Here is a 24,522-nt window from a genome sequence, read left to right on the forward strand (position 1 = left end):
AAGAAGATCTACACGTTTCATGCAAACTGTCATGCTAGACTTGCAGGCAAGCTTGATGAATTGAGAGGACTTCTTGTGGAGTGGCAGGAACATAATGCTTAAATCCAATAGTACCTAGAACTGCAATGCCCATCTGTATATAAGCTAGCTGATGAGGACTTCGTAATTTTCATATTGCAATAAATTATTTGATAATTTGTTGAATAGATGGATTTCTTTTAGCTCGGAAGTTTTAATCTTGTTATAAGATAATCAAATAGGAAATTCTCTTTTTATATTATTAAAAATATTAAATATATTTTACTCTCTATACTTACTTAGATCTGAAATCAGTATTTCCATCCAAATTATCAAGATGCTCCTTTCTATCAAATATAACAAATACAACAAATTACTGAAATGCCTAAATAACCTTTCTCTTTATCTATAAAATATAAAAGGGTAATTTGGTCATTTAAGTAGAGCTATCTTAACCCGAGATTAAAAAAAAATTATACAATAGTGCAAAATGATTATGAGTATAGATAGAATGCATTAATTGTTAATATATTAGAAAATTTGATCAAAAATACCCTCTCTTTTTTTTTTTGTTTTTTTATCATCAATACCCTACCATTAGATATGTATCGTTTGACTATATATTTTATTTTTAATGCCTCAAAACACTTTTGAGTTAATTTTACCCTAATAGTAGTTAATAGAATAGATAATTCTTTATCACTTTGAAAAATTAAAAAAATTAAAAAAAAACCTAAAATACATCTTATTTTACTTTAAAATATATATTTCATTTATTTTTATCTTAACATAAAATACTTATTCAATAGAGTTAAAGTTCTTTTAATTTAACCATTGAGGAAAGTAACGACAGAGTCTTTCTGAGACATGTTAAGCAAAATGCAGGAAGTCGAATGATAAATATCTATATGATATAATATGAATGATAATAAAAGCAAAACGTAATGTGTTTTTTATTAAAAAGATAAATATTATTTGCTAATTATTGTCCGAACAAATTATAGTTTAGCCCAGACTTCAACTTAGTTCATGCACTTCAAGTTTAAAGACTTAACCCCTTATCATCATCGGAGTCTAAATTACAACTATTAGATTTTATATCCAAAATTAACAATGCAAATGTTGGAATAAATGTAGTATATTAGTGCCAATTTCTTGTCATAAGTAAACTACTACATTTACCAAACTACCCTTACCATTTTCAAACTAGAAGTATAATTTTGTCTTTGTCTTTTCATATCCTTATTAATGGTCGACTTACAATTTGGTGCAAACTATGCGGAGTTAAGTGCTTAAATTTGAAGTGTACGATGTTTAGTTAAAATGTAGAAATCAAACATAAGTAAACTATAATTTACCTCTAATCATGTACAAAATATTTTATGGATATTTGATATCAAGATTAATTACAATTTGATGCCCTAAACTATCTATATATATGGAAATCTCTCACATCTCTTTCTCTCTCCTTCCTTATATAATCTCTTCTCTTCTCTTCTCTTCTCTTATTAGGGAGAAAGAGTGGGGAAATGAGATTTGGGGGCCAAGAGTAGATGTGGGCTTTGAGTGAATAAAAGAAGATTGGTTTAGAGTTAGATATTTTGATAAGTTATCATAGAATCTACTAACGAAGAAATTAATTAGATGCATATGAAAGGAAGATAAGGTGATTAATTATGGGTAGAATTATAATTTTAATCATTTTGTTAAGGGTTTTTAGGAGTTCTAGGGTTCTTAGTAATTCAGGGCGATTTCGAATTTTGTGAATCATTAAATCAAAGGACTCGAAGGTAGATTTCGAATTCAAATTCGAAGAAAATCCTTGAAATGTCTCACGAAAAGAAAGAATTCAATTGATTTGCGACTGGATTTCACTACATATAACAAAAATCAAAGAGAATTTATTTCGAACTTAATCAAACTTTTTTAAATTCCATAATTTCTATTAGCATAATAATTAATAAAACTATGTATATTCTCTTCTCCCATATTCTCGCGTTACTACGTGCCTCCTAGTTCTTCTCCTATTTGCTTGTAGTTATTTGGTCAAACATCCAAATAACTATTGGTTTAATTTGTTTAATAGATAATTATTGGTTACTCATATCATGTGTTATTATTAAATTTTTGTTCCATATATTTTTAATTCGTATATCTTGACAATCAGGGTATAGTAGAAAATTAAAAGTATGTTGAAATGAATTCATATATATTTTCAAACAATAATGCTAGATAGAATTCATTTTAAATTCTATTATTTGGTGAACAGTGGAATTTATTCACAAATAAAATCAATTGAAATCATTTTCGGCAAATGGCATTCAATTGAATTCATATATTTTTTTAATCCATGCATATTTTGTTATAATAGAGTATATAATTTACATACCTTATGCATACTAAAATTAATTATTATGAATTAAAAATTAAGTACAATTAAATTGGAAAAGTTCTTTTTTATGTAAGAAATTTGTATTCCAATATCGAGGAATTATTTCAGTAAAACTCTAAACTTATTATTTTATTTAAAAAGAGAATATATTAACAAGTTCAGCTTCTTCCTTTTGTATATAAGACGCTGATCTAATCAAAATTTTATGTATGATAATTATAAAAAAAAAATTAAGATAAACTTAGCTGAATCTATCAACATTTCAAATGAAAAATTCTAAATAAATCGTTGACGAGTTTAATATTTTGATATAGATACTAAATTTATCTACATTTTTATCTAAAATTAAAGTATTAATTCTATTAGTATTTTACTGATAATTATAATAAAGTAGACTCATTTTAGTAGCAAGTTATATATATAACTTCTCTAAGGGCTTTCTTGACCAATTCTTGTTTGAATTAGCCCCACGCTGAAGTAGGCATACTTTCTTGACCAAATATTATACACACAAAAAAATTAAATAAGTGACATCATTTCTATAATATTATTTTGTTGCTTTTATAAACAATAATTTATTTTTTAAATGACATCCTTCCGAGTCTGGGTGAGGTTGCAATCAGAGAATAATAAAAAGGATAGAGTTTTATATGAAAAGTTTCTCTATAAATAAAGCCTTCCTACCATTACCATCCATATAACCAATTAACGTAGTCTTTCCTTTTATTCGCTGCTGAACGCCTCCTCCAGAACGACGATGAGAAGCTCCGGGAAGTGATCGATCTTCTCGCCGAGGTGGAGGAAGGGCGTCGTCGTCGCCGGAGGTAATTATCATCACCTGTCTCTCCGCTCCTCTCTCTCTCTCTCTCTCTCTCTCTCCTCCTTAAAATGGTTGTTTTGGTCATTAGAGTCCATTATGGATCCATAATTCTACGTGCATGCATACTCATATATGCATATAAATCGTAGATGTAAGAATGAACTGGGATTCAGCCGGGCTCGAGTAAATCAAGCACACGGTATCGTCAGATGTACGCTAACACATATCGTGCGAAAAGAGAGACAAAACTAGTAGAAGGAAATGAAAGAGAGAGTTGCAGGTGTAAATAGCTTCAGACAAATTAATGACATTTGGATCATTTGATCCCAATAAGAAGTTAATTTAGATTGTCTAGAAAAGCACATCTAATTAATTGTCTTTCTATGATCGCATCTATCATAAAATCTTTTGGAATGCTAATCAAAACATTCGTGTTGTATGGGTAAGCTGTGTCTCAATTGATTAGGCAAAAAGTCAATACTGTGGTTCTAAACTTTCGTCTGTAACTTACCTTCCTCATAATTCTAATATAAAATAGACGTTAGTTTTGATATATAATAACTAAATGCTCTTTTCTCATACGCTTCTACACCTCAATTTTTCTTATTTTTATATAATAAACACTACAAAAAAAAATTAAAAAAATTTCCCTTCACATATGAGAAAATAATAGTTTTATATAAAAAAAAAATAGTATTAATCAGTACTCCCCATTAATTGATAGATGGACATGTTACACCGAAACATTGTTAGGTTCTTTCTTTTGTCTTTATTGAGATAAGTACCTTTCATGAAGAACATGGTCTAAAGAGGCTTAGATTTGATGTCAATTTCTTAGGTTTTGGTGTCACAAAGCAATTTATAAAATTAAGTAGGGAAAAAAAAAAGGTTATCTTGAGCTATTTTGCATAGGCATATATATAAAGTTTATATTCAAACATCAAGGGTTAGACCTTTTGTCTAACTAAAATAATTAAAAATAAAAAGAAGGGAAAAATATTCAGTGATCAGATTCCCCCACCTAGATGGGAAGATGAAGACCTCAGTGATCTCCAGCTATCAATCATAAATAATTTCCTCATTACATAAGATATTGTTTGGTTTGAGACTAAACTCTAAACTCGATTAATAGTCTTATTTTTTAGTCTTAATTTTTTAAATAGTAAACTTAATTAGATATAAAAAATATATTTGATTATTAAATCAGTTTAAGGGTCTTTGAATAAGTTCAAGAGAAGACTTTAAACCTAAAGCAAATAAGACCTTAGCTACTCCAATTCTACACCACTCTTAAAAGCTACAAGTAGTTACATTTCTAATAATTTCTTTTTGTCTAAGACCTAATTAAGAATTCGAACATTAAAATACTTATACACAAAGCATCTCATTTGATATGCTATTTCTAATAGTTTATGGGGGAATTTTTTTCTTGTTTTGCTTTTCAAGAAGTATAATGTGATATATATTGAGTCATAAAAATATTTTTAGAATCTATTTTGTCCCCAATCGAAATAGATAAAATCAAGAATAGATTATGATGTCAATTTCTTATGTTTAAATTTTGATAACATCAAGCAATTTATAAAATTATGCAAGTAGAGAAAAGGAAAAAAATTATGTTGAGTTATTTTGCATAGGAATATATAGATATTATATTCAACTATTAAGAGTTGACATTTTGTCTAGCTAAAATAATAATAAATGAGAAAGATGGAGAAAATATAGAGTGATTGGATTCCCACCTAGATGGGGAAGATGAAGACCACAATGATCTACATATCTGAGACTCCAGCCACTAATTATAAAATAAATTACTGTAATAACTCACATGTCTTCATTACCAAATGTATATATAATTCAAAGAACCACATGCTAGGTTTGTGAAGTAGATGGCCAACTCCATGTTATATATATGTATGTATATATATATACACACACATTCACACTAGGGGAGGTGGTACTTGGTAGAGGTAAAAGAAATTAAATAAATTTAAAAATTGTCACCTAAAAAGAGTGGGAATAAGAGACTAATTTTTGGATAATATTCTTACTCTTGAATTATGACTCGGTATTACATAATCTATTACGAAGTATTTAAAATGTTATAATTTACACCGTCTTTAAAACCTACAAGTTATATTTCTAATGGTTTTTTTTTTCCGACACAGAAAAGGAAATTTGATGATGTACTAATTAAATAGATGTCACTAGTTTTAACTATTTCTAATAGTTTAGGAGAGGCTTTTTTTTAGGTATAATGTGATATTGAGCTATACAAGGATTGTAGATCTTATTTTGTATTAGATCATAGTAAACAAAATAATAATCTCTACTAACTCTAGAGGTTGCGTGGGCTTCATATACAGTATTAAATTGATGTGAACCGGGTCAAGTCGGATCACATCATGAGAATATTGAGCTCAATGGATTGAGTCTATTATATTGGGATGATTTTTTTTTCACTCCCTAAACTATCATTGATTTCCATAATAACTCCAGGAATTTTTTTTTATATTTTTCCCCAATTTGGAGTCCTAAGAAGGTGGGTTGGGTTGAAATTAGGGAAAAATCTTCGAGATTTTTTAGAGGGAAAAATTTCACCTTTATCTCTAAGATGGTTGTTTTGCATGTATCCATTTTGGCTTTTATTGTTGGATTTGTAGTAGGAATAAGAATGGAATTGGTAGCAATGGCACTGGATTATGGATTCTCACAATAAATTAAAGGAATTGATAGTAATGGAAGGAGGAGAGGCGAGGGAAGAACACGGAGGAGGAGTGAGATGGGAGACGCGTAGTGGCTAGCGTCAGAGGAGGTAGTGAGGGAGGAGGAGGAAGAAGAGATCGGTGGTATTCTTTAAGAATATTCTGGTCATTATAAAAACTTATTTTAAGTTGTCATATACATATAAGAGTATTCTGACCATTTAGTTATCATGTGACTAGTACATGACAATTTATGGACAGAAATGGGTAACAAAACCTTAAACGAAAGGGGTCAATCATAATATTTCTAGTAGTTCAGGGGGTTAGTGTGTATCAAAAAAAAAGTTTGGAGGATCATTGTAGAATGGTGATAGTTCAGGGGATGAAAGGGAAATTATCCCATTTATCTTTTAATTGATTTATGTCCATCTCTTATATAAGCCTTTAAGGCAAGTTCAATTAAGTCACATAAGTCATTAAGGCAAGTTCAACTAAGTCATGTAAGCCTCTAAGACAAGTACTATTTAGAGTCTTATAAGCCTTTAGGGCTAAGTCTGAGTAGGACTCATTATACTCGACCTCTATATATATAGGGGCTAGGCTTCTTTGTTTATTCATCCAAGTATCCAATGAAGAATTAAAAATTATGTTTTAGCTTTAGACTATCTCAGGAGTAAAAGTAAGATAATCTAGGAGTTGGAGTAAATTAATCATAGTCATTTATTTTCTTAGAAGTAAATCTAACTTAGAACCCTAATTCCACCTCCAACTGATAGTCATCTACCTCCACGAGCCACCCACTCATACGGTTGACCACCATCATCCCACAGCCCTTCGCCACCCTCCGACAACATCCGCAAAGTCGATTTTTTCTATTTCTGCCCCGTTTTGATCTTGTTCCACTATTTTAACCACAACTTTCCATCTAGATTTCTGACTGCCCATCAAAATCTTAGAATCATCCTACAAACGAATCGTTCTAGATCTGTTCGCAATATTAATTGGTTGAGATGAGCTTTATAGCACCAATATTTTATTATTGAGTTATAAATGTAGTGATGCAAGACCGAGTAATATCTTTTCCAGATAGTATTTAGATAGCTAAAGAAGATCATATTGTATTGGTATCCCAAGATTTGGATCCAAATATTATCATTTTAACGAGAACACCGTTATGTTTTCACTTTATTGACAAAAGAAAATATACCTTTATAGTAACAATAGCAATAATGTGACTCTTACTCTAATTTCATAGTTTAATCCTCCATTATTCACTGCCATGTATGTCATTTTTTGTCTGCGTCTAAATCACTCAGTTCGTATGTCATTTTATAATATCCTTCATGTGGTTTATTCTCACAACAAACATCCAACCCACCAACCTACTAAATATTATATCATACGTCTCTCTCTCTCTCTCTACAATTACTAATTGGTACCAAACAATAACTACTACAAGAAGAAATGGAGACTTTTCAGTGCACCATTTGATGACTACCTCCCAATAATCCACAAACTCTGCCTACCAACAGCAAGAGCTGCATTGAATATAATCAATCCAGACAAGTGCCAATTTTTTATTTGGCCAGTTTCTATCTATCCACCTCATCTTACAGACTTGTTACAGTTTGAGCCTTGTCTTTTTATCTCTATATTTGTTTAAATATATTAAAATAACTAGTTTATTAAGAAAAAAAAAACGTCAATATAAACTAGAAATTCCAGTGAGTATGGTCAAATTATGTTAGGCTAAGGTTTAATTTTTTTTTCTACAAACTAAGCATGTTCAAACATTGTGAACCAAATTGGGAACAGCTGGAAGAAGACAAGATTCAAAGAAACATAGGTCAATAATGCATGCACTGTACGAAACCCGGAATCTCCCACGTCCTCAATGTGAAACTCAAGAATTTTAAACTATCATAATTATTATGAAATGATTAAAATACTCTTTTTTTAATGAACATAATTAGATCTAAGTAGCCAGTAAAATATTTACTAGATATCATTTTCAATATCTACCAAGATTCAACTACTAGACTACAGTGATTGGCATATAGGACGACAAGCATATGTATAAAGGAGAGAAAGAAACCCAATCTAACAAGTTATAACCCCCTCCCCCCCCCAAGCTCACTCTCTCTCTCTCTCTTTCTCTACATGCACCGACAGGTAATGACTCTAATGGCGACAAAGCTAACGAGCAAAGCAAAGACGCCTCCACCTCTGGTGGCTTTCACACTGGGTGCTGCCATGGCCACTGTCTTCCTTCTCTTCCTCCTCACTGCAAGCCCAGGAGGGGGATATTTTGGGAGATCATCTTGGAGCAGTGGACTTCAGAAGCCTTCTTCTACTTCCAAGCTAAATGCAGCTAAGATGGGTTGCAATGCAAAGGGTGACACTACCAAGATGGCCGCTTCCAATGAGGTAGGTAAATCTAGTTTCTTTGCATGCTAATTCCAAGTGAGAGAATGGAGAGAGAAGAGAGTGGTGGAAGAGTAGGAGATGGCAAGATTTGGCTGCTTAATTGATCATCTCACAGTTTCAAGACTTCTTTTCCATCTTTTTAAAAAGTATTTTCTTTTTTTTTTTCATCAAATCATAGATGCATGTAAGAGTTCTTGAGCCAATTGGTTTCTCTACTTTTTGGGTCTTATAATTTGAATTTTAATGATTCCTCTGTTATGTTATGGGCAAGAAGGAGTGCATTATGCCAATGCCACTCAATTCTTTTAATTTTCTATTAATTTTTCTATGACAAAGTAAAAGATAGATCTGCTTTTGAAGGAAATTTTGATTTCACACCCTATCTTTTTGCTATATTACAATTTGCACCCCTAAACTTTTCATTCTTTTTTTTACTTTTTGCATAAAGAAGAGCACCTTATAAAGTTATAATTCTATACTTTATGCCTTTCCTGTTTATTAGAACAGCCAAAGCAGTTGGTAAAATTATGGTGTGAAATGATTTTTATTTTTATTTTATTTTTGCAAAGAAAAAAAAAAAAACCCAAAAAATTTCACAAAACTAATTCTTGAACTGCTGCAAATGCAGACAGAATCATCTGAAGACATAGCCGAGCTGCTGAGGAAGGCAGCCATGGATGACAACACAGTCATTCTGACCTCAGTGAACGAAGCCTGGGCAGCACCAGACTCGCTCCTTGACTCCTTCTTCGAGAGCTTCCGCATCGGAGAGCAAGTCGAGCATTTCGTCAAGCACCTGATCATCATAACCATGGACCCAAAGGCATATGAGAGGTGCAAGTCTCTGCATCCTTACTGCTACCCTCTGAAGCTAGAAAAGGACTTATCCTCTGCAAAGAGTTACATGACCAAAGACTACCTTGATCTGGTCTGGCAAAAGATAAAGCTCCAGCAAAGGATTCTTGAGCTCGGATACAACTTGTTGTTCACGGTATGCGTAAAAACTCAAACTTTTAGATAACAGATCAATAATATATATATCATATCTGAACTCGCATGCTGCTTGTTTGAATAAAAATCTAACTTCCATGTCATGTTAGAACACTTAGCTTTTAGGTAATTCTAAAGATTAAACTTGAGCCAGTAATTCATATAGGCAAGATTAAAAGTGAGATAATATACATAAACAGTTAGATAACGGTGATTTTTATTTTTTATATTCTAATAACGGATAATATTGTTCAGCTTCTAAGTACTAAATTTCTCAATCTTGAATGCAGGATGTGGATGTTGCATGGTTTCGCAATCCTTTCGAGCACATCACCGTTGCCCCCCACATAACGACGTCAAGTGATTTCTTCTTCGGTAACCCCGACGATCTCGGGAATTATCCAAACACAGGGTTGATCTACTTCAAGTCATGCAGGAAGAACATTGAGGTGATGAAGTACTGGCATGAAGCCAGGAGTAGGTTCCCTAAGAACCATGACCAGTTTGTCTTCAATGAGATCAAGCATGAGCTTGTCTCTAAGTTCCAGGTGAGGATCAAGTTCCTGAACACTGCTTATATCAGTGGATTTTGCCAACTTGGTAAGGATCTGAACAAGGTTTGCACAGTGCATGCAACCTGCTGCATTGGCCTTGAGAACAAACTTTATGATCTCAAGAACGTTATAGAGGATTGGAAGAATTATACTTCTAAGCCAGTGTGGGAAAGACAGTTGGGACGCATAAAATGGAGGATTCCAGGGAGATGTATTCATTAAGAAGAATGTATTATATAACTTCTAACTATAATTTTTTTATTAATTACACGAGCTTGCTAAGAATGCAGATCAGGTGAAGTTTGAAACAGATTTGGGTTCAAATTTCAATTGATCTTCTTTTCGGGTTTGGAATACAATTTAAGGTCTTTGAAAATCCCATCTTGCTTTAATGATATCTGCATATTAATCCTTGTGATTAGAGATATCGTCCTCTTAAGGTTTTAGGCCATGATTCTTATTTTGAATAGCAAATCAGTAAATTGATTCATGTTCATGGTTACTATTGGTATTTTTTTAAATTTACGTTTTGGATATAATAGATGGGAGATGTCATTCTGTCAGATTCAGTTAATATTAAATTTTATTTTAAGAAAAAATAAGAACAGTGTATGGCATTATGCATGGACAAGATAATTATAACTATCAGAATTGATCTGAAAGAATATAATACACTCATTCTACTAGTCTTCTCCATTACTTACATGCATGCTAACAAGTTCTCAGATTAATCTACTTGGATAAACTCTAAACTTGCAGGATTTACACATCATGTGGTTTAGATTAGAGATATAGCTTGTGATTTCTTCAATGGCAACCCTGATGATCTACATAATCTGACAATCTGGTTCAAATGATGACCTTCAATCAGAAGAAGGGCTGGAGAGTTCCTGATAAATGCCAGTCTAATGCATCAACCAGTTAACTGTATAAATTCTAGTAAATGGTATAATATTTCTATATAGCTATTTAGTAGATTTTAGCATGTATAAATTACATGCACTTTATTATACCAAAATATATACTGGCTAGTAAAAAATTGGTCGCAAAAGCTCCCAATTTTTTTTTCTTTTTTTGAATAATTTCTGGCCACTGTAGTTATATACCAACAATGATATAGCTGGTAGATTGATTTGATCCAAAATCCATTCATAATTAATTTAATATAATATATATCCACCATATGTGTTGCCAAAAAATCACTCGCTTTTATATTGCCGACATTGTAAATCGTCTATAGAAGGAAGAAATACAAATAAATATCAAATGATAAGAAGTTTAATAATTTTGAGAAAAAGCACCATCACTCTCTCATCGCCGTTATCAGTGGACAGATAAATTCAGGGAGGCACACAGAATATTGACTGGTGTAAATTATATTTACCCAAATACACATCTTATTAAAGAGTTTTGCATATCTAAAATTCACTCATGTCATGCTATTGCTCTACATTGCGGTTGTATAAATATTTGAACTGATCAAAATTCGACCAGCTTCAAAACTTGATTTGCATAACATCATCTGATCAAGATTAATCTCCTCCGCAGATACAAAGTCAGTCACCATTTCAACTCTAAACAGATTACAGTCTAGTCCCAGGATTTCACATTACCTTAATAATAAGTCAATACTCAAATATCTGGCTATACCATAAATAGGAGATGAGCTGATTCCACAATATGAAAATAAAATCATTCATCGCTTTCACAGATTCGAGATAGAATAACGAGGTAGTCCAGCAAATACAAATAAATTACTAGAAAAATGTTTGACACTAGATTAAAGAGTTGACAACTTATCTAGCTTTAAATCAAAAAGGGAACAACCAGTAAATCCAAAATGTCTGCAACTCAAACTACGGCTACCAATCTTCAAGCCTGATTCTTGGCCTTCCTGGGTGCAATCTGGGTGTCAGGCTGCAAAATTGAAAAGTAATAAGAGAACACTCTATTAATGTCAAGAAAGAATACAAATGTATGAATGCCACAATGACAAGAGAATCCTATAGTAAACACAAACCAGAGAGTGGAATTACCTCTTTCTTAACTGGCTCTTCCTTCTCTGACAAAATCAACTCGATATGACATGGAGAAGACATATAAGCTGCAATAGAACAGAATGAATGGGTCTTAATCTCCATGAAACTTTAGGAATATAATTAAACTCATATGATGAACTCACGATTAATCCGTCCATGAGCGCGATAGGTGCGACGCCTCTGCTTTTGGGCTTGATTCACCTGAATGTGTGATATGTAAAGAGCATCTACATCCAAACCTTTAACCTGACAGCAGGAGAAAAGAGTAAATCATTATATGACAGAATTTTTGTAATAAATACATGAAAAAGCAAGTAGTAGGGCCATACATCAGCATTGCTCTCAGCATTCTTGAGCAGATCCAAAATGAATCTGGCAGATTTAGCAGGCCAACGCCCCTGACCATTTGACTGGCGAGCTTTAGCTTGGCCAGTACGTCCTACACCCCGACAGAACCTACGGAAGGGAATGGCCTGCTTGTGAGCAATTACATCTTCAAGGTACCTTTTAGCCTTCACCAAAGGCAGCTTCCTAATCGCAAAGGCTGTCTCACGGGTATTCTGTCAAAATCAACAGAGCATGCATCATTAAGAAGTTTATACTGGTTAATTAAACTATTAAACCATCTTATGACCTAGAGTAGTCTATTGAAACTAATAGCACAAAACAATGAAGGACAAACTATTGTACCTATTCAATTCAAACATATAAATATAATATGGTCAGCACAAGACAAGAAACATCTCAATTCACAAAATTGCACAATGTTAGCATAAACTATAATGTCATTGCAGAGAGGCATGCATGACTATCGACAAATAGAGGGACTTAGAAAAAATCAAAATCAAGCCTTGGTTATGGAACAGCAAACCACCATAATTATAGATGCAGGAAAAAGGTTATAGTTGGGGCACATGAAATAAGGATGCATCAGATTTATACAAACAAGTTTCAGTGAAGAAATATATGAAATGAGAGAGTGAGCAAAGAGATTAAACACCTCAGAATTCATTTCCTAAGCAGTTACTGTTACTCTGATGCAACAGTCCATAAATGATAAATCACACTGTATAATGAGATTTGAGACATTCAGAAGATGTACACTAGGATCATACAACTGAATAAGAGAGAGCCAAAAACAAAAAAGACGCCTTCCTAAGATAGCCCCCATGGTTAATTGCTGTTTTCCCATCAACGACCACTAACACTATGACACAGATAAAACCAAGGACGATAAATGCTTAGATGAAAAATTGGTAAGCCTTATAGAAATGTAAAAAATTTTCTGTAAAGACAACGATCATACAATGCAAAATTGAAAATTGAAAATTTTTTAAACTAAAAAGGTAAAAATCCATAAATTTGTAATAGTTACGTGAATATGAATATCACAATAAGTATGAACGCCTAAAAAATTCTTCATATTGTTTATATACATTACTATAAAGATTGAAATCTTCAGTGTGAGATTTGGTATCTACACAATACAATTCAATGCACTTGCAAGACTAGGATAAAAGACCATCTCGCAAAAAAATTATTATATGGGAGGCTTGAAAATATTAGAAAGTTAACATGATACCAGAATCAAAGTTTAAAAACATGAAATTATCTTTTGAAAGGTGAAATTTTATGTGTCATTGTTAACTGAACCTTCTGCCGTAAAGTTTCAAAAGGCTCACCCAAAAACAATGCATCTGATTTCCCTAAAGTTTACGAGAGAACTGTTTATTAAGAAAACAGAACCCTGCTTTTTTCTTTAGGTTGTCAAATTATTGCATAAACCAAAAGCAAGATCAGAACATCACAATCCAGTTCATTAAATTGTCCAAAAAGATTTTCCCTTTGCACACAAATACTCCACAGTGAGTCTCAATGTCCCTAAAATTGTGATTTATCTGTTGGGTGGACGAATCCATCATATTAACATTTAAATACAAGAGTTGTTCGTAAAATGAAATGGCTATTCTGCTACCCTACTTATAGTATATATGGGAATATGCATCTCACTAACATTATCTAAAATATCCCAGACTGTCAGTGAAATAGTATAACTATTCTCTCATTGACTCTCATAGTATTGCCTAATGTAGTAATGACACATTGTCTATCAAGAAGATATGCATTTCTACAGAATCAGTTGCATGTTTCCAGATTAATTATAGCATACATGTAAATGGGCGACATAGCTAATAATAGCACATACCACGTAAATAATGTAACTTTACCTTCTAAATTGATCAACCATATAAAAAGTAACTTACAACAAAATTAGGCATCCATTTACACATAGAATCACTATATAAACACCAAAAAGATCGCAAATATCGAAGGTTCCAATAATATCACAGTGAGGACAACGAACCTTAAAGTGGACTCTCAAATCCCTCCCCATGGCCTTAGAGGCTGTGAAAAAAGAAGATTTTGAGTAGAGAAATAAAGATAAAAAGCACGAAAGATCCAGCATCTAAACAGGGAAAGAGGAAAGAAACCAAAGTCTTACATTTGGTTGGGTTGTTCGGTTCGCTCGAGTACTTCACCTGTGATCAGAGATCAACAAGGCAAAGTGGAACAAATTAGGGCATGAGAACCAAGAGCATGAAGAGAACAAAGAGATTGACCGACGTCTAGAGAGAGGAAAGATCATACCATCGTTGCAGCGAGCCCAAATGCGGCGGGAGTTGTTTTGCGGAGGAGAGGAGATAAACCCTAAAACGAGTCGGCCTTATAAAGGGAACGGAACCCTAGCGGGAAGTGTGATTTGTTTAGGGTGGCAATCGGGTCGGGTTAAGCGGGTTCGGGTCGGGTCAACATTACCTTGACACGAACACGAACCGATTAATAAACGGATTGAATTTGATAAACACGAACACGACCCAATTAATAAACGGGTAACATGACACGACCGCCTAACTCGTTTAATAAACGGATCAGGTTACTCGTATACTTAAATGGGTCGTGTTAACCCAACACGTTAACACGACCCGTCTAATCCATTTAATATAAATCTTATATAAAATTTAATATTTACTAATTTATTATATATAAATGGTATATTATATAAATAAAATAACCTATTTTTAACTCAAAACTCATACAACATCAAAATTACAATAGAGTTTAGAACAAAGTTCCAACTCTCAAAAATTATCATACATTCATACAAACAAAATAATACATTTCATACAAACAAAAAATTACAAAGTTCCAACAAATTCCATACAATCCCATGACAATTGAAACAAAATTTAGAGTTTACAATCCATTATAAATTAAAAATAGTTTGAAATATGCAAACACTATCATTAAGCTCTCCATATCCAAATATCATGACCTTGCCAAAAAGAACAAAAAATAAGCATCTAAAATATAAGATATATACAAAACTTCACTTACATTAGTCAATGAGCATTCACCGAATTTAGATTTATGCATTTGAGCATTCACTAGATTCTACAACTTCACTTGCATTAGCCATTAAGTCCAAATTTATAATATCTTCCGTTAGCTCCTTCAATGCTACCAAATTGTCTATCATAATATAATAAAATAATTAGCAGACTAAACTTTTTAAATATTTATATAATAAAATAATAATATACTTACCTCTAGTATGAAACAACTAATCTCGAGTACAAATTAAAGCTTCCACAGTTTCAAGCTTTAAAACACTTCTATATTGATCAAGTACTCTACCACCAACACTAAAAGTAGATTCAGAAGCAACTATGGAGATATGAATACTTAATATATCACATGCCATGAGAGAAAGATCTGGATATCGAAATTGATTGGATTTCCAATAATTAAGAATATTAAATTTAGAACTTCGATCAATTCGAGGCTCTTCAAGATGCAATTCTAATTGTGACTTTTGTGATTTACTCACAAACTCAAAACTCTCAAATGAATTAAACTCCTACATAAAAAAAAGAATTTTTATTCTAAATATATAAAAAATATTAAAAAATATAATGATAAAAACATACTAATGGTATTAAATTACCTTCATCATAGAGTTGTTATCTTCACTATCATTTGAAACTTTACATAAAGTAGATGAAGATGTTACATTGGAAACTTTAAAAGTATTCTGAACATAGCGATCAAAAAGAGTAAACAACTTCTCGCGGATCTTTATCATCTCATAAGAAGAGCCATAGAGTTTGTTGTATGAGAATTTCACAAAATGTATTTTGAATCGTTAATATAGAATGATAACTATCGCTAAAATAATACTGTATTGTTTTCAATATTTTTCAAACTTCACATTCATCTGTGTGGCTATATGACTAATAAAATTATGTGAGCTTCGCATGCCTTCCATTATATTCAATTGGATCAAAACCACTTTAGGAAAGTATAAATTAGAGATGTAACATCATAAAACAACTTTAGCTTTACCCCATTCTTCTTGTGATGGACAATACTTGTAATTTGAATCACTTAATTGTAAATGAAAAATACACAGCGATATATAATAGCACTGCCAAGCATTAAGTAAGTTGAATTTCATCTTATAGGCACATCTTGTCTTAATACTTTACTGCTATTCAAAGAAACGTGTTTAACACACTCAGCAAATCTCTGTTTTCTGACTTGTAACCCCTTAACATATTTGATGCTCTCTTTAATTTTGAATATAAAATCATCTATTTCTTTCAAACCTTCTTGCACTATTAAGTTAAGAATATGGGCACATCAACGAACATAAAATAAATCATCATCACATAATAAAGCATCATTTAACATAAGTTGGCTCTTCAACAACTCAACAAATAAATCATTTGCAGATGCATTATCAAGTGTTATAGAAAATAATTTTTTCTCTATACCCCATTCAGTCAACAATGTATAAATCTTATCAGACAAAGCTATTCCAGTGTGTGGGGTTGGCATTGCACAAAAATTTATAATTTTTTTTGCAATACCCAATTTTCATCAACAAAGTGTGTCGTGAGACATAGATAATCATCAGTGGTTATGGAGGTCCACAAGTCAGATGTTAAACTGATTCTTCCAGGTAGACATGATCAAAGGGCCCAGCCCGCCCGTGCCTAGCCCGACCCGGCCCTGTTTGGATCGGGCTAAGCCTGACCCGGACCCGGTTTAGACCCGGCCCGGCCCGAGCTTGAACTATCCATGGCCGGCACGGGCCAGCCCTTTGCCCGCTCGACCCGGCCCGAAAGCCCGCCCGTTTGGCCCACAAGTAGGCCCGCCCGTTCTGCTATAGTACTTTGCCCGTCTGCTACAGTAATTTACCATTGCTACAGTAAAATTTTTGGTATTGTACCGTTTTGCATTATTTTAAGCACAACTTTAAAAAAATTTAATTTATTTTAATTATTTTTAAAATGGAGGAATATAAATATTTTTTTTAAAAATAAGCTAATAGTTAAAAAATTTCTAAAAATAGCTAAAATATGGGTTAGGTCGAGTGATTGGTTGGTTGAGCCGGCCCGACCCGATCTTTCACGAGCCGACGGGCGATAACGGGCTAGACTATTCTAGCCCGGCCTGAACCCAGGCCGGCCCGAGTGATTGGTGGGTCGGGCCATGAATAAATACTTAAGCCCGGTTGGCCCGAATAGCCCGGTTGGCCCGAATAAATAAAGTGTAACCTTGACCCTAATTGTGAATAATTAGAATAAGAAAAAAATCAAACATATGCCATATGATAGCACCATGTTGTTATTGATGAGATGCATTTGTACTCCAAAGTGAATGAGGTGTTGAGGATAATTATATGTTAGGAAAATGTAGTATTATAATTACAGGTCAGGAACATGGCCAAGCACCATCGCATTCTTGGAACATGGCCGAGCAACACAAGCAGGAAATTGAACCAACCAATGCTTAGAGACATACCTTACTTTAAAACCTACAGGATGAGCTAAAACTTCTTAGATCATAAAATGTTTCCATGAGATACAAAGACTTCAAAATGAGGCAAAAGTATTCAGCAATAAGAACAGATCATGGTGAATTAAAGATAAAACTTTGCCTTTTAAAATTAAAAATAAATCTGAAAAATATCATGACTAAAATGTATTAGAAGTTTAGAACCTCAATGTATTAGAAATTTAGATGCTCGGGTGGGTGTCCGGCGGTGCGAGGAGCTCAGTGTCCGGCAGCGCGAGGAGCTCGGGGATCGCCGGATCGGTGAGCTCGGGCGGTGTGAGAGGGGAGATTAGACGCTGCCGCAGTGTCGAGAGGGGAGCTCACGCGAGGATTGAGGTTTAGATTTGGGTGACGGGTTTTAGGGTATTAGGGTATTTTGGTCTAATTAAAAATTTAGAATATATATCATATATGTGTGTGGCGGGTTGGAATATATACCAAACGGGTTAAACGGGTTGACCCGTTTACCAAAACGGGTTAAACGGGTTGACCCGTTTACCCAAACGGGTTAAACGGGTTGACCCGTTTATGACTCGAACCCGATTAACCTAAACCCAAACCCGATTAATAGCCGGGTTATCGTGTCGGGTTATCGAGTCGGGTCAAGTTTTGTCACCCCTAGATTTGCTACATTCCGGATGGAAGTGCGGGCTTTGGTTAGATCGGGCTGGATCGAAATTATAAAAAAAGAAATTTATAATTTATAAGCCCAAGCCCATTTGATTTCCAAATTGTAGAGTGAAAACTGAATGGAAAATATACTCTTAGCCATTTATTTAGGAATAACAAAAATCCAGAATACAACCTCCTATTCTAGAATAACAGCTAAACATCATAATAGCCATATTTTATAATATAAATAATATTTATCAAAATTACATCTTAAATTTACATGCTAACTCAATTACCAATTTACTATTATATTGCCTAATGTGGGATTAAAATCTTCACAATAATTTTTTTGGGAGATGGTCTTTTATCCTAGTCTTGCAAGTGCATTGAATTGTACTGTGAAGATACCAAATCTCACACTGAAGATTTCAATCTTTATAGTAATGTATGTAAACAATATGAAGAATTTTTTAGGCGTTCATACTTATTGTGATATTCATATTCATGTAATTAGTACTAATTATGAATTTTTCCCATTTAGTTTAAAAAAGTATGTAATTCTCAATTTTGCATTGTATGTTCCTTGTCTTCACAGAATTTTTTTCACATTTCTACAAGATTGACCAAATTTTCAGCTAAGTATTTATCATTCTTGGTTTTCTCTATGTCATAGTGTTTGGTTTAATAATTGTCTTATTAAGGGTTGTATTAAATTTTGATATCACTTGCCTAGAGGTACATTTTTAAATCACATAATTTTTTATGCACAATGTATTATAGATTGCATAGTCACGATGGGTTTGGTACTTTGTATAATTTCTACATTTTCTCTCCATATTTTGCCATGTTCGTTCATAAAGTGCACATTCCGTTTTCTAACTTAATTGATTTAAAGGTGTTATGGTTATTTTATAGCTGAAAATCACTCATAAAATATTAAACTATTTTAGGGGAAATTTAAGGGCCGTTTGTAAGCTTTTCTAAGTATTGCATTAATAGATGTAGTATTTAATTTAAAAACTATTGTTTGATTTTGTGCACCAAATCTAAAGACTAGTATTTAAAAAAATTTTAATTAAATTCAGAAGTAGTATTTTAACATCCACTTGGATTAAATGGATGCCAAAAGACTGCATTTAGCTATCCCAACTTAACCCATTTTCCCCTCTCATTTCAATCCTCTCCTCTCCTCTCTTTTCTTCTCATTTTGACTCCAACTTTAATTCATCTTTCTTCTCCTCTAATTATATACTTGCTTATTAAATACATCATTATAAAATATATAAAATATAACTAACCAAATATATGTTTAAGAAATACATTATTATGAAATATAATCAACCAAATAAGCTATTTATGTCTCTAGATACAATATCTAGAGAAATATGTGTCTCTTGATATGCATGTGTTTCTAAACACAAAGAAACCAAACAACCCCTTCATAAAATTTGAAAGCTCAATAATTTAATTTACTTTCCTACCCTCGTCATTGTTATATTGCGGAAGCATTTGGTACATTACCGTGTTGTCAAGCTCTTAAGCTAAAACCCTTATTAATATCATCTTTGATCAAAATGCTAGTGGTGAAACCCCTCGACCTTTTCCTGTGAGATTGAAGGCCGAAATGACTGGAAGTAGCCGGAGGACCGCCCGGAGCCGGGCGAAGACCTCGCCTGTAGAATCCGAGGCCGATGAGCCCCGACGGAAGTGGAGGAGGAGCCGCGACCACGGCCCCATCCGCTTGATGGACGTCAGCATCAGAACCCTTTTTTTGTTAGGATTTTTGTTCTTGGCTCTCCTCTCGATCGGTTTCCTGGTGTATAAGTATTGTTGGGAACCGAAGGATGATGATGCTATACGTAAGATCATGAGGGTCGTCACGCCATTGCCCGCGCCGAGGATGATGGATCTTCCTCAGGTCGGTTCGGTTTAACACTCTTGGGAAATTCATGCTCTTTTTATTGTAACTTTGTTTTTTTATTGAAAAAAGATTCTCTTTTCTATCATGGATGTGCAAACTGGAGTGCAGTTTCAAGGGGAGCATAAAGAGAGCCTATACTGGGGGACTTACAGACCAAACGTATATCTCGGCATTCGGTCCAGGTATAGGTTTTGACGATTATTTATGTTTTGCCTCCTAAATGATATAATTGTCTATATAAATGGGAAAAAAGTTTGTTCTTTTTCATCGTCCTACAATTTGTAAAATATATCATTTATTTTGGGCACTAGCTTTGATGATAGTTTGGTCATTCTTTTTTCATATAGAGAACATAATTTTGGATACACATGAGTGAAAATAGGTTCTTTTCACCGTTCAAATTTGGAATTTGGATGGACATGTAGAGCTTTAGTCTTTCTTGCAAGGCTAACTAATGACCATGTCCTTCTTCTACCAATAAGTAAGAATTGTATTGTTAATTTTTTAAAAGATTCTTTGCTTGCAGTAAATATCTTGCATGTAGTTTTTGTATTTACATCCTTCTATTTGGTTTCTCCCTTCCCTTTTCATGGTTTGTGCCAATATTAGTAGAGTACTTTCCATGTTCTCTTTCTGTTGAACAATGTTTTCCTCAGAGATTTTGTCACTTGTAACAAAATGTTGTAATTCTACAGAACACCACGGTCATTGATTGCTGGATTGATGTGGATTGGCATAAAGAATGGACAGTATTTTCTGCGTCACGTTTGTCAAGATTCTGATGAGCTTAGTACATATGGATGGATGGAGCACAACGGTAGGGACTATGGACGTCAAGTGCTGATTGATCATGGGTTGTCGTTGACGACTAGTTTCTTGAAAGAGAAAGGAGAAGGCAGTGGCTATGGAGGTGACTGGGCTGTTAGACTGGATGTGCAGAATGACAAGTAAGTCTGTAGATTTCAATATACTGTCTAAGTAAGAAAATGTTGGTATTAAGTTTTTCCATGAATTAACTAATTATGCGGCAGGATACTGCTATTTAATAAGGTATTTACTAGCTCAAGATTTCAAATATATCTAGTCAATTTTTCAAATTGAAGCTAGTTGGTATGCACAAGGTGCACCATTCCGAGGAGACAAGTCTCATAATTCTGAATTGGTGGTTATCACCATCCTTTCTAGAAATGTGTCAACCGCCTGAATTCTTGTAAAAGAATGTTTTATTTGTTTGGAGAAAGTTATTTAATATCTTGATTCGGTTAACAAGAGCCTTAATATTTCATAGGAGGCATACATAAATGTGTAGTGTGAGATCCTGACATAGTTGGATTAAACAATATATTCTTTGCTTTCTTTTGGTTCTCTTATTATGAGTTTTTGACCAATGTGGGTCTGCACATCAGAATATTGTACCCAGATATGTGAGTTATAAACTTATTTATTTGAGTAGATGACTTCTAGTCCACATGGATCCCACATAGGTACATTAAGGAGAGTATCTTTTCGAGATAGTAGTTTTGTTCAATATTGTACCCAAATAAGTGAATTATAAACTTATTTACTTGAGTAGGTAACTTCTAGTGCACATGAATGCCACATGGATATATTAAAGAGAATCACTTTTTAAGATAGCAGTTTTGTTCAATGAGCATCACTAAGTTTTTTTTGGTATCCTTCTTCCACGGTAAAATTATGTTGAGGTTAAGAAGCCCAACTTCCCTTGGCAATTTTTCTTCCATCAATGATCATCCAAAATTGCTAAAGTGATTTTATATTAAATAAAACCGTTAATTCAGACAACTATTTTCTTAGATGTGTACATATCGTCTTATGGTGCCATCCACGTGGACTCAAAATTACCTACTCGGATAAATAAGTCTGCAACTCACTTAATTGGTGTATTGTTTGATGTGCAAACTTACACTGGTAATAAAGTCCTCTTATTACTCTTTATTTTATTTTAGTTAACCTATTGGTGGTTCAGTACATTGATAACAATTCACAAAGGGCCGAGCACAAATTACCACATATAAAATATATTTTAACCAATATAAAATATGAAGGATGCATTAACTCATTTATTTTGTAAAATGTCAGGAGTTTAATCCGAACATGTTTTACTCATCTTGGCATTAAACTAGATACTATACTTATGTTGTTGTTCTTTCCCCATAATTGTTGCAGGAATGTAACATGAGTTAGTATCCTTAATATGAATCAAAATAGCGCTAGCTAGAAGCCTCCTGTTTGAGATGAAGCTTCTATTGTGCAAGGAGTTTGTTTTGATAGAATACAGTATCTGCTCTAGACCTCTAGTATTGTTAGACTATTATATCCTGATATCATTAGATTATAGCTGCTCCGTGTGCAACTTGTTGTGTAGTTAAATCATATTTAGTAAGAACTCCGAATAACCTATTACTTGCATTTAAATCTGTTCCTCATCCTTTTGGTTCATTTGCAGGTCCAGTTTAAGCGAAGCCGAAGATAGGAACTGTCATATATTCTTTTACTTAGCCGACGAAGAAGGAAAATCATTTGATATGGGTAGGCAGGAATCCCATCTTCCTGGTACCACTATGTTGGCATCGGGGTCACGAAAAGATGTAGGGGGTTGGGAGGTCCATTTAAAATCACAAGTATGTTGTTTTTGTTTAAATCACACAAATTAGCTATTACTTAATTTCTTTTTTTCTTTAAATTTTATTTCAATACTCTCTTGGTTTTGTCCATATGCAATCTTACTTCTTGATGAAAGCAATTGTAGACACTAGACATATTATCTGCTTGAGTTGACAAATGTGTTGAGTGAATTACTAATCCATAAGACGATTATGAAACTTGGCTGTTATTTAGACTTTGGTTGTTTTGGACATTTTTAGAATTTTAATAATTACTTGGACTCTATTTGTTAGAATCTTGTCCTTGAATTAATTTGTATCTCTTCAGTTAACGTTCTTCTCCTCAACTAGTATATATGAAGTTTTTTAACTGGTACTTTATTCAATAATGGTTGTGCTTGTGGCATGACATGGTACATGCCACAACACTTCCCTACCATGCCGCGAATAGAGGGAGAGAAATAGAGGAGAAAGGGAGATGGAGGGAAAAAGAGAAGGAGAAAGAGAGAGGGAGCTCCTACAATTGATAATCGCCTCGTCGTTCATTGCCTTCATCATTAAGAGCTTTTAAAAGCTTGTCTTCAACCTCCATTAGGACATAGAGAGGAAGTGAGAGGAGGGCGGTGACAGACGGTGAGGCGAAGGCTTCGTAGCGACCGTCGCCACCGTTACTCACCTCCTCTGGCCGCTTCACTCAACGCCGGATCATCGGATAGGCTGGGCTAGGCAGGGCCCACTGGGCTGGGCACTTGTTTGCCAGCCCGCCCATGAATGAGTTAGGCCAGTTCGGACTAGAATAGTCTAGCTCGTTACTATCTATTGGCCAGTGAGAGATCAGGTTCGGTCTTCATGGGCCAGACTGAGTTTAACGGATGGGTTGGGTGAGATGTTGAATAGTCTAGCTCGTTACTATCTATCGGCCAGTGAGAGATCAGGTTCGGTCTTCATGGGCCAGACTGAGTTTAACGGATGGGTTGGGTGAGATGTTGAATAGGCTATCCTTTCTCCATTTGCTTACACACTCCTCTCCTACCTCCATTTTTGTGTTCCCTTGTTCTTGGTTCGTTGGCAACTGGTTCAATGGCGCCCGGGCTCATTTTGCAATTGTGAGGTCGATTCATCACCCACCAGCTAGTGGTTCGTTTGGCGGTAGAGATGGTCTCGATCCTTGTGGTGGTCGCCGAGCATGAAGGAGATGTGATTTGTTGCCATGAGATTCCGAATAGCTCGAATGGTCGTGGGAGATAGGAGGAGGAGGAGAAGAATAGAGAGGAGTTGGAGGACGCATGGCGGCGAAGAATAGAAGGGTTCATCAAGTACCGTGGAGCATGGAGGGGCTGAGCATGGAGTCGCCTATGAGAACTCTCCTTAGTTTCATCTCTTTCTAGGATAATTTAACTTATTCTATGAGTTGGTGGAGATCAAACTCCTATTTTTAAAAAATAGGAGTTGATGGAGTACTGGAGTTGGTGGAGAATTGGAGATCGAAAAAATGGGGAAGGAGGTGGTACCAACTGAC

At 34.0% G+C, this 24,522-nt stretch overlaps 3 protein-coding genes and 1 non-coding gene across 4 annotated transcripts in view; 2 read left to right on the top strand and 2 right to left on the bottom strand.

The window, feature by feature from the left end:
- The first annotated feature begins 3,100 nt into the window (after positions 1–3,100).
- LOC140791674 (uncharacterized protein At4g15970-like) lies at positions 3,101–10,282 on the top strand. Its single transcript, XM_073142283.1, has 4 exons — positions 3,101–3,234; positions 8,108–8,362; positions 8,991–9,353; positions 9,643–10,282. The coding sequence occupies exons 2-4, from the start codon at positions 8,111–8,113 to the stop codon at positions 10,126–10,128; spliced, it is 1,101 nt and encodes a 366-aa protein (XP_072998384.1). The 5' UTR covers positions 3,101–3,234; positions 8,108–8,110; the 3' UTR covers positions 10,129–10,282.
- Positions 10,283–11,587: 1,305 nt separating this feature from the next.
- LOC140792339 (large ribosomal subunit protein uL22) lies at positions 11,588–14,714 on the bottom strand. The gene is made up of 7 exons (XM_073143288.1): positions 14,595–14,714; positions 14,449–14,485; positions 14,311–14,351; positions 12,275–12,505; positions 12,089–12,191; positions 11,943–12,010; positions 11,588–11,823 (listed from the first exon to the last, which is right to left on the bottom strand). The coding sequence occupies exons 1-7, from the start codon at positions 14,595–14,597 to the stop codon at positions 11,779–11,781; spliced, it is 528 nt and encodes a 175-aa protein (XP_072999389.1). The 5' UTR covers positions 14,598–14,714; the 3' UTR covers positions 11,588–11,778.
- On the bottom strand, positions 13,576–13,702 carry LOC140793139 (small nucleolar RNA snoR74). Its single transcript, XR_012109904.1, has one exon. It is a non-coding gene; the product is annotated as a small nucleolar RNA snoR74 (small nucleolar RNA).
- A 5,265-nt stretch (positions 14,715–19,979) lies between the features above and the next one.
- LOC140792154 (mannosyl-oligosaccharide glucosidase GCS1) overlaps positions 19,980–24,522 on the top strand; it is a 52,907-nt gene continuing 48,364 nt past the window's right edge. Inside the window, exons 1-4 of the mRNA XM_073142993.1 lie at positions 19,980–20,376; positions 20,488–20,561; positions 21,075–21,326; positions 22,847–23,021. Coding sequence (XP_072999094.1) covers positions 20,083–20,376; positions 20,488–20,561; positions 21,075–21,326; positions 22,847–23,021 — 795 coding nt within the window. The 5' untranslated portion in view covers positions 19,980–20,082. The remainder of the gene's footprint in view (positions 20,377–20,487; positions 20,562–21,074; positions 21,327–22,846; positions 23,022–24,522) is intronic.

The sequence above is a fragment of the Typha latifolia genome, chromosome 7, assembly GCF_019914945.1.
Source record: "Typha latifolia isolate L0001 chromosome 7, TyphaL0001v2, whole genome shotgun sequence".
Classification (NCBI taxonomy): domain Eukaryota; kingdom Viridiplantae; phylum Streptophyta; class Magnoliopsida; order Poales; family Typhaceae; genus Typha; species Typha latifolia.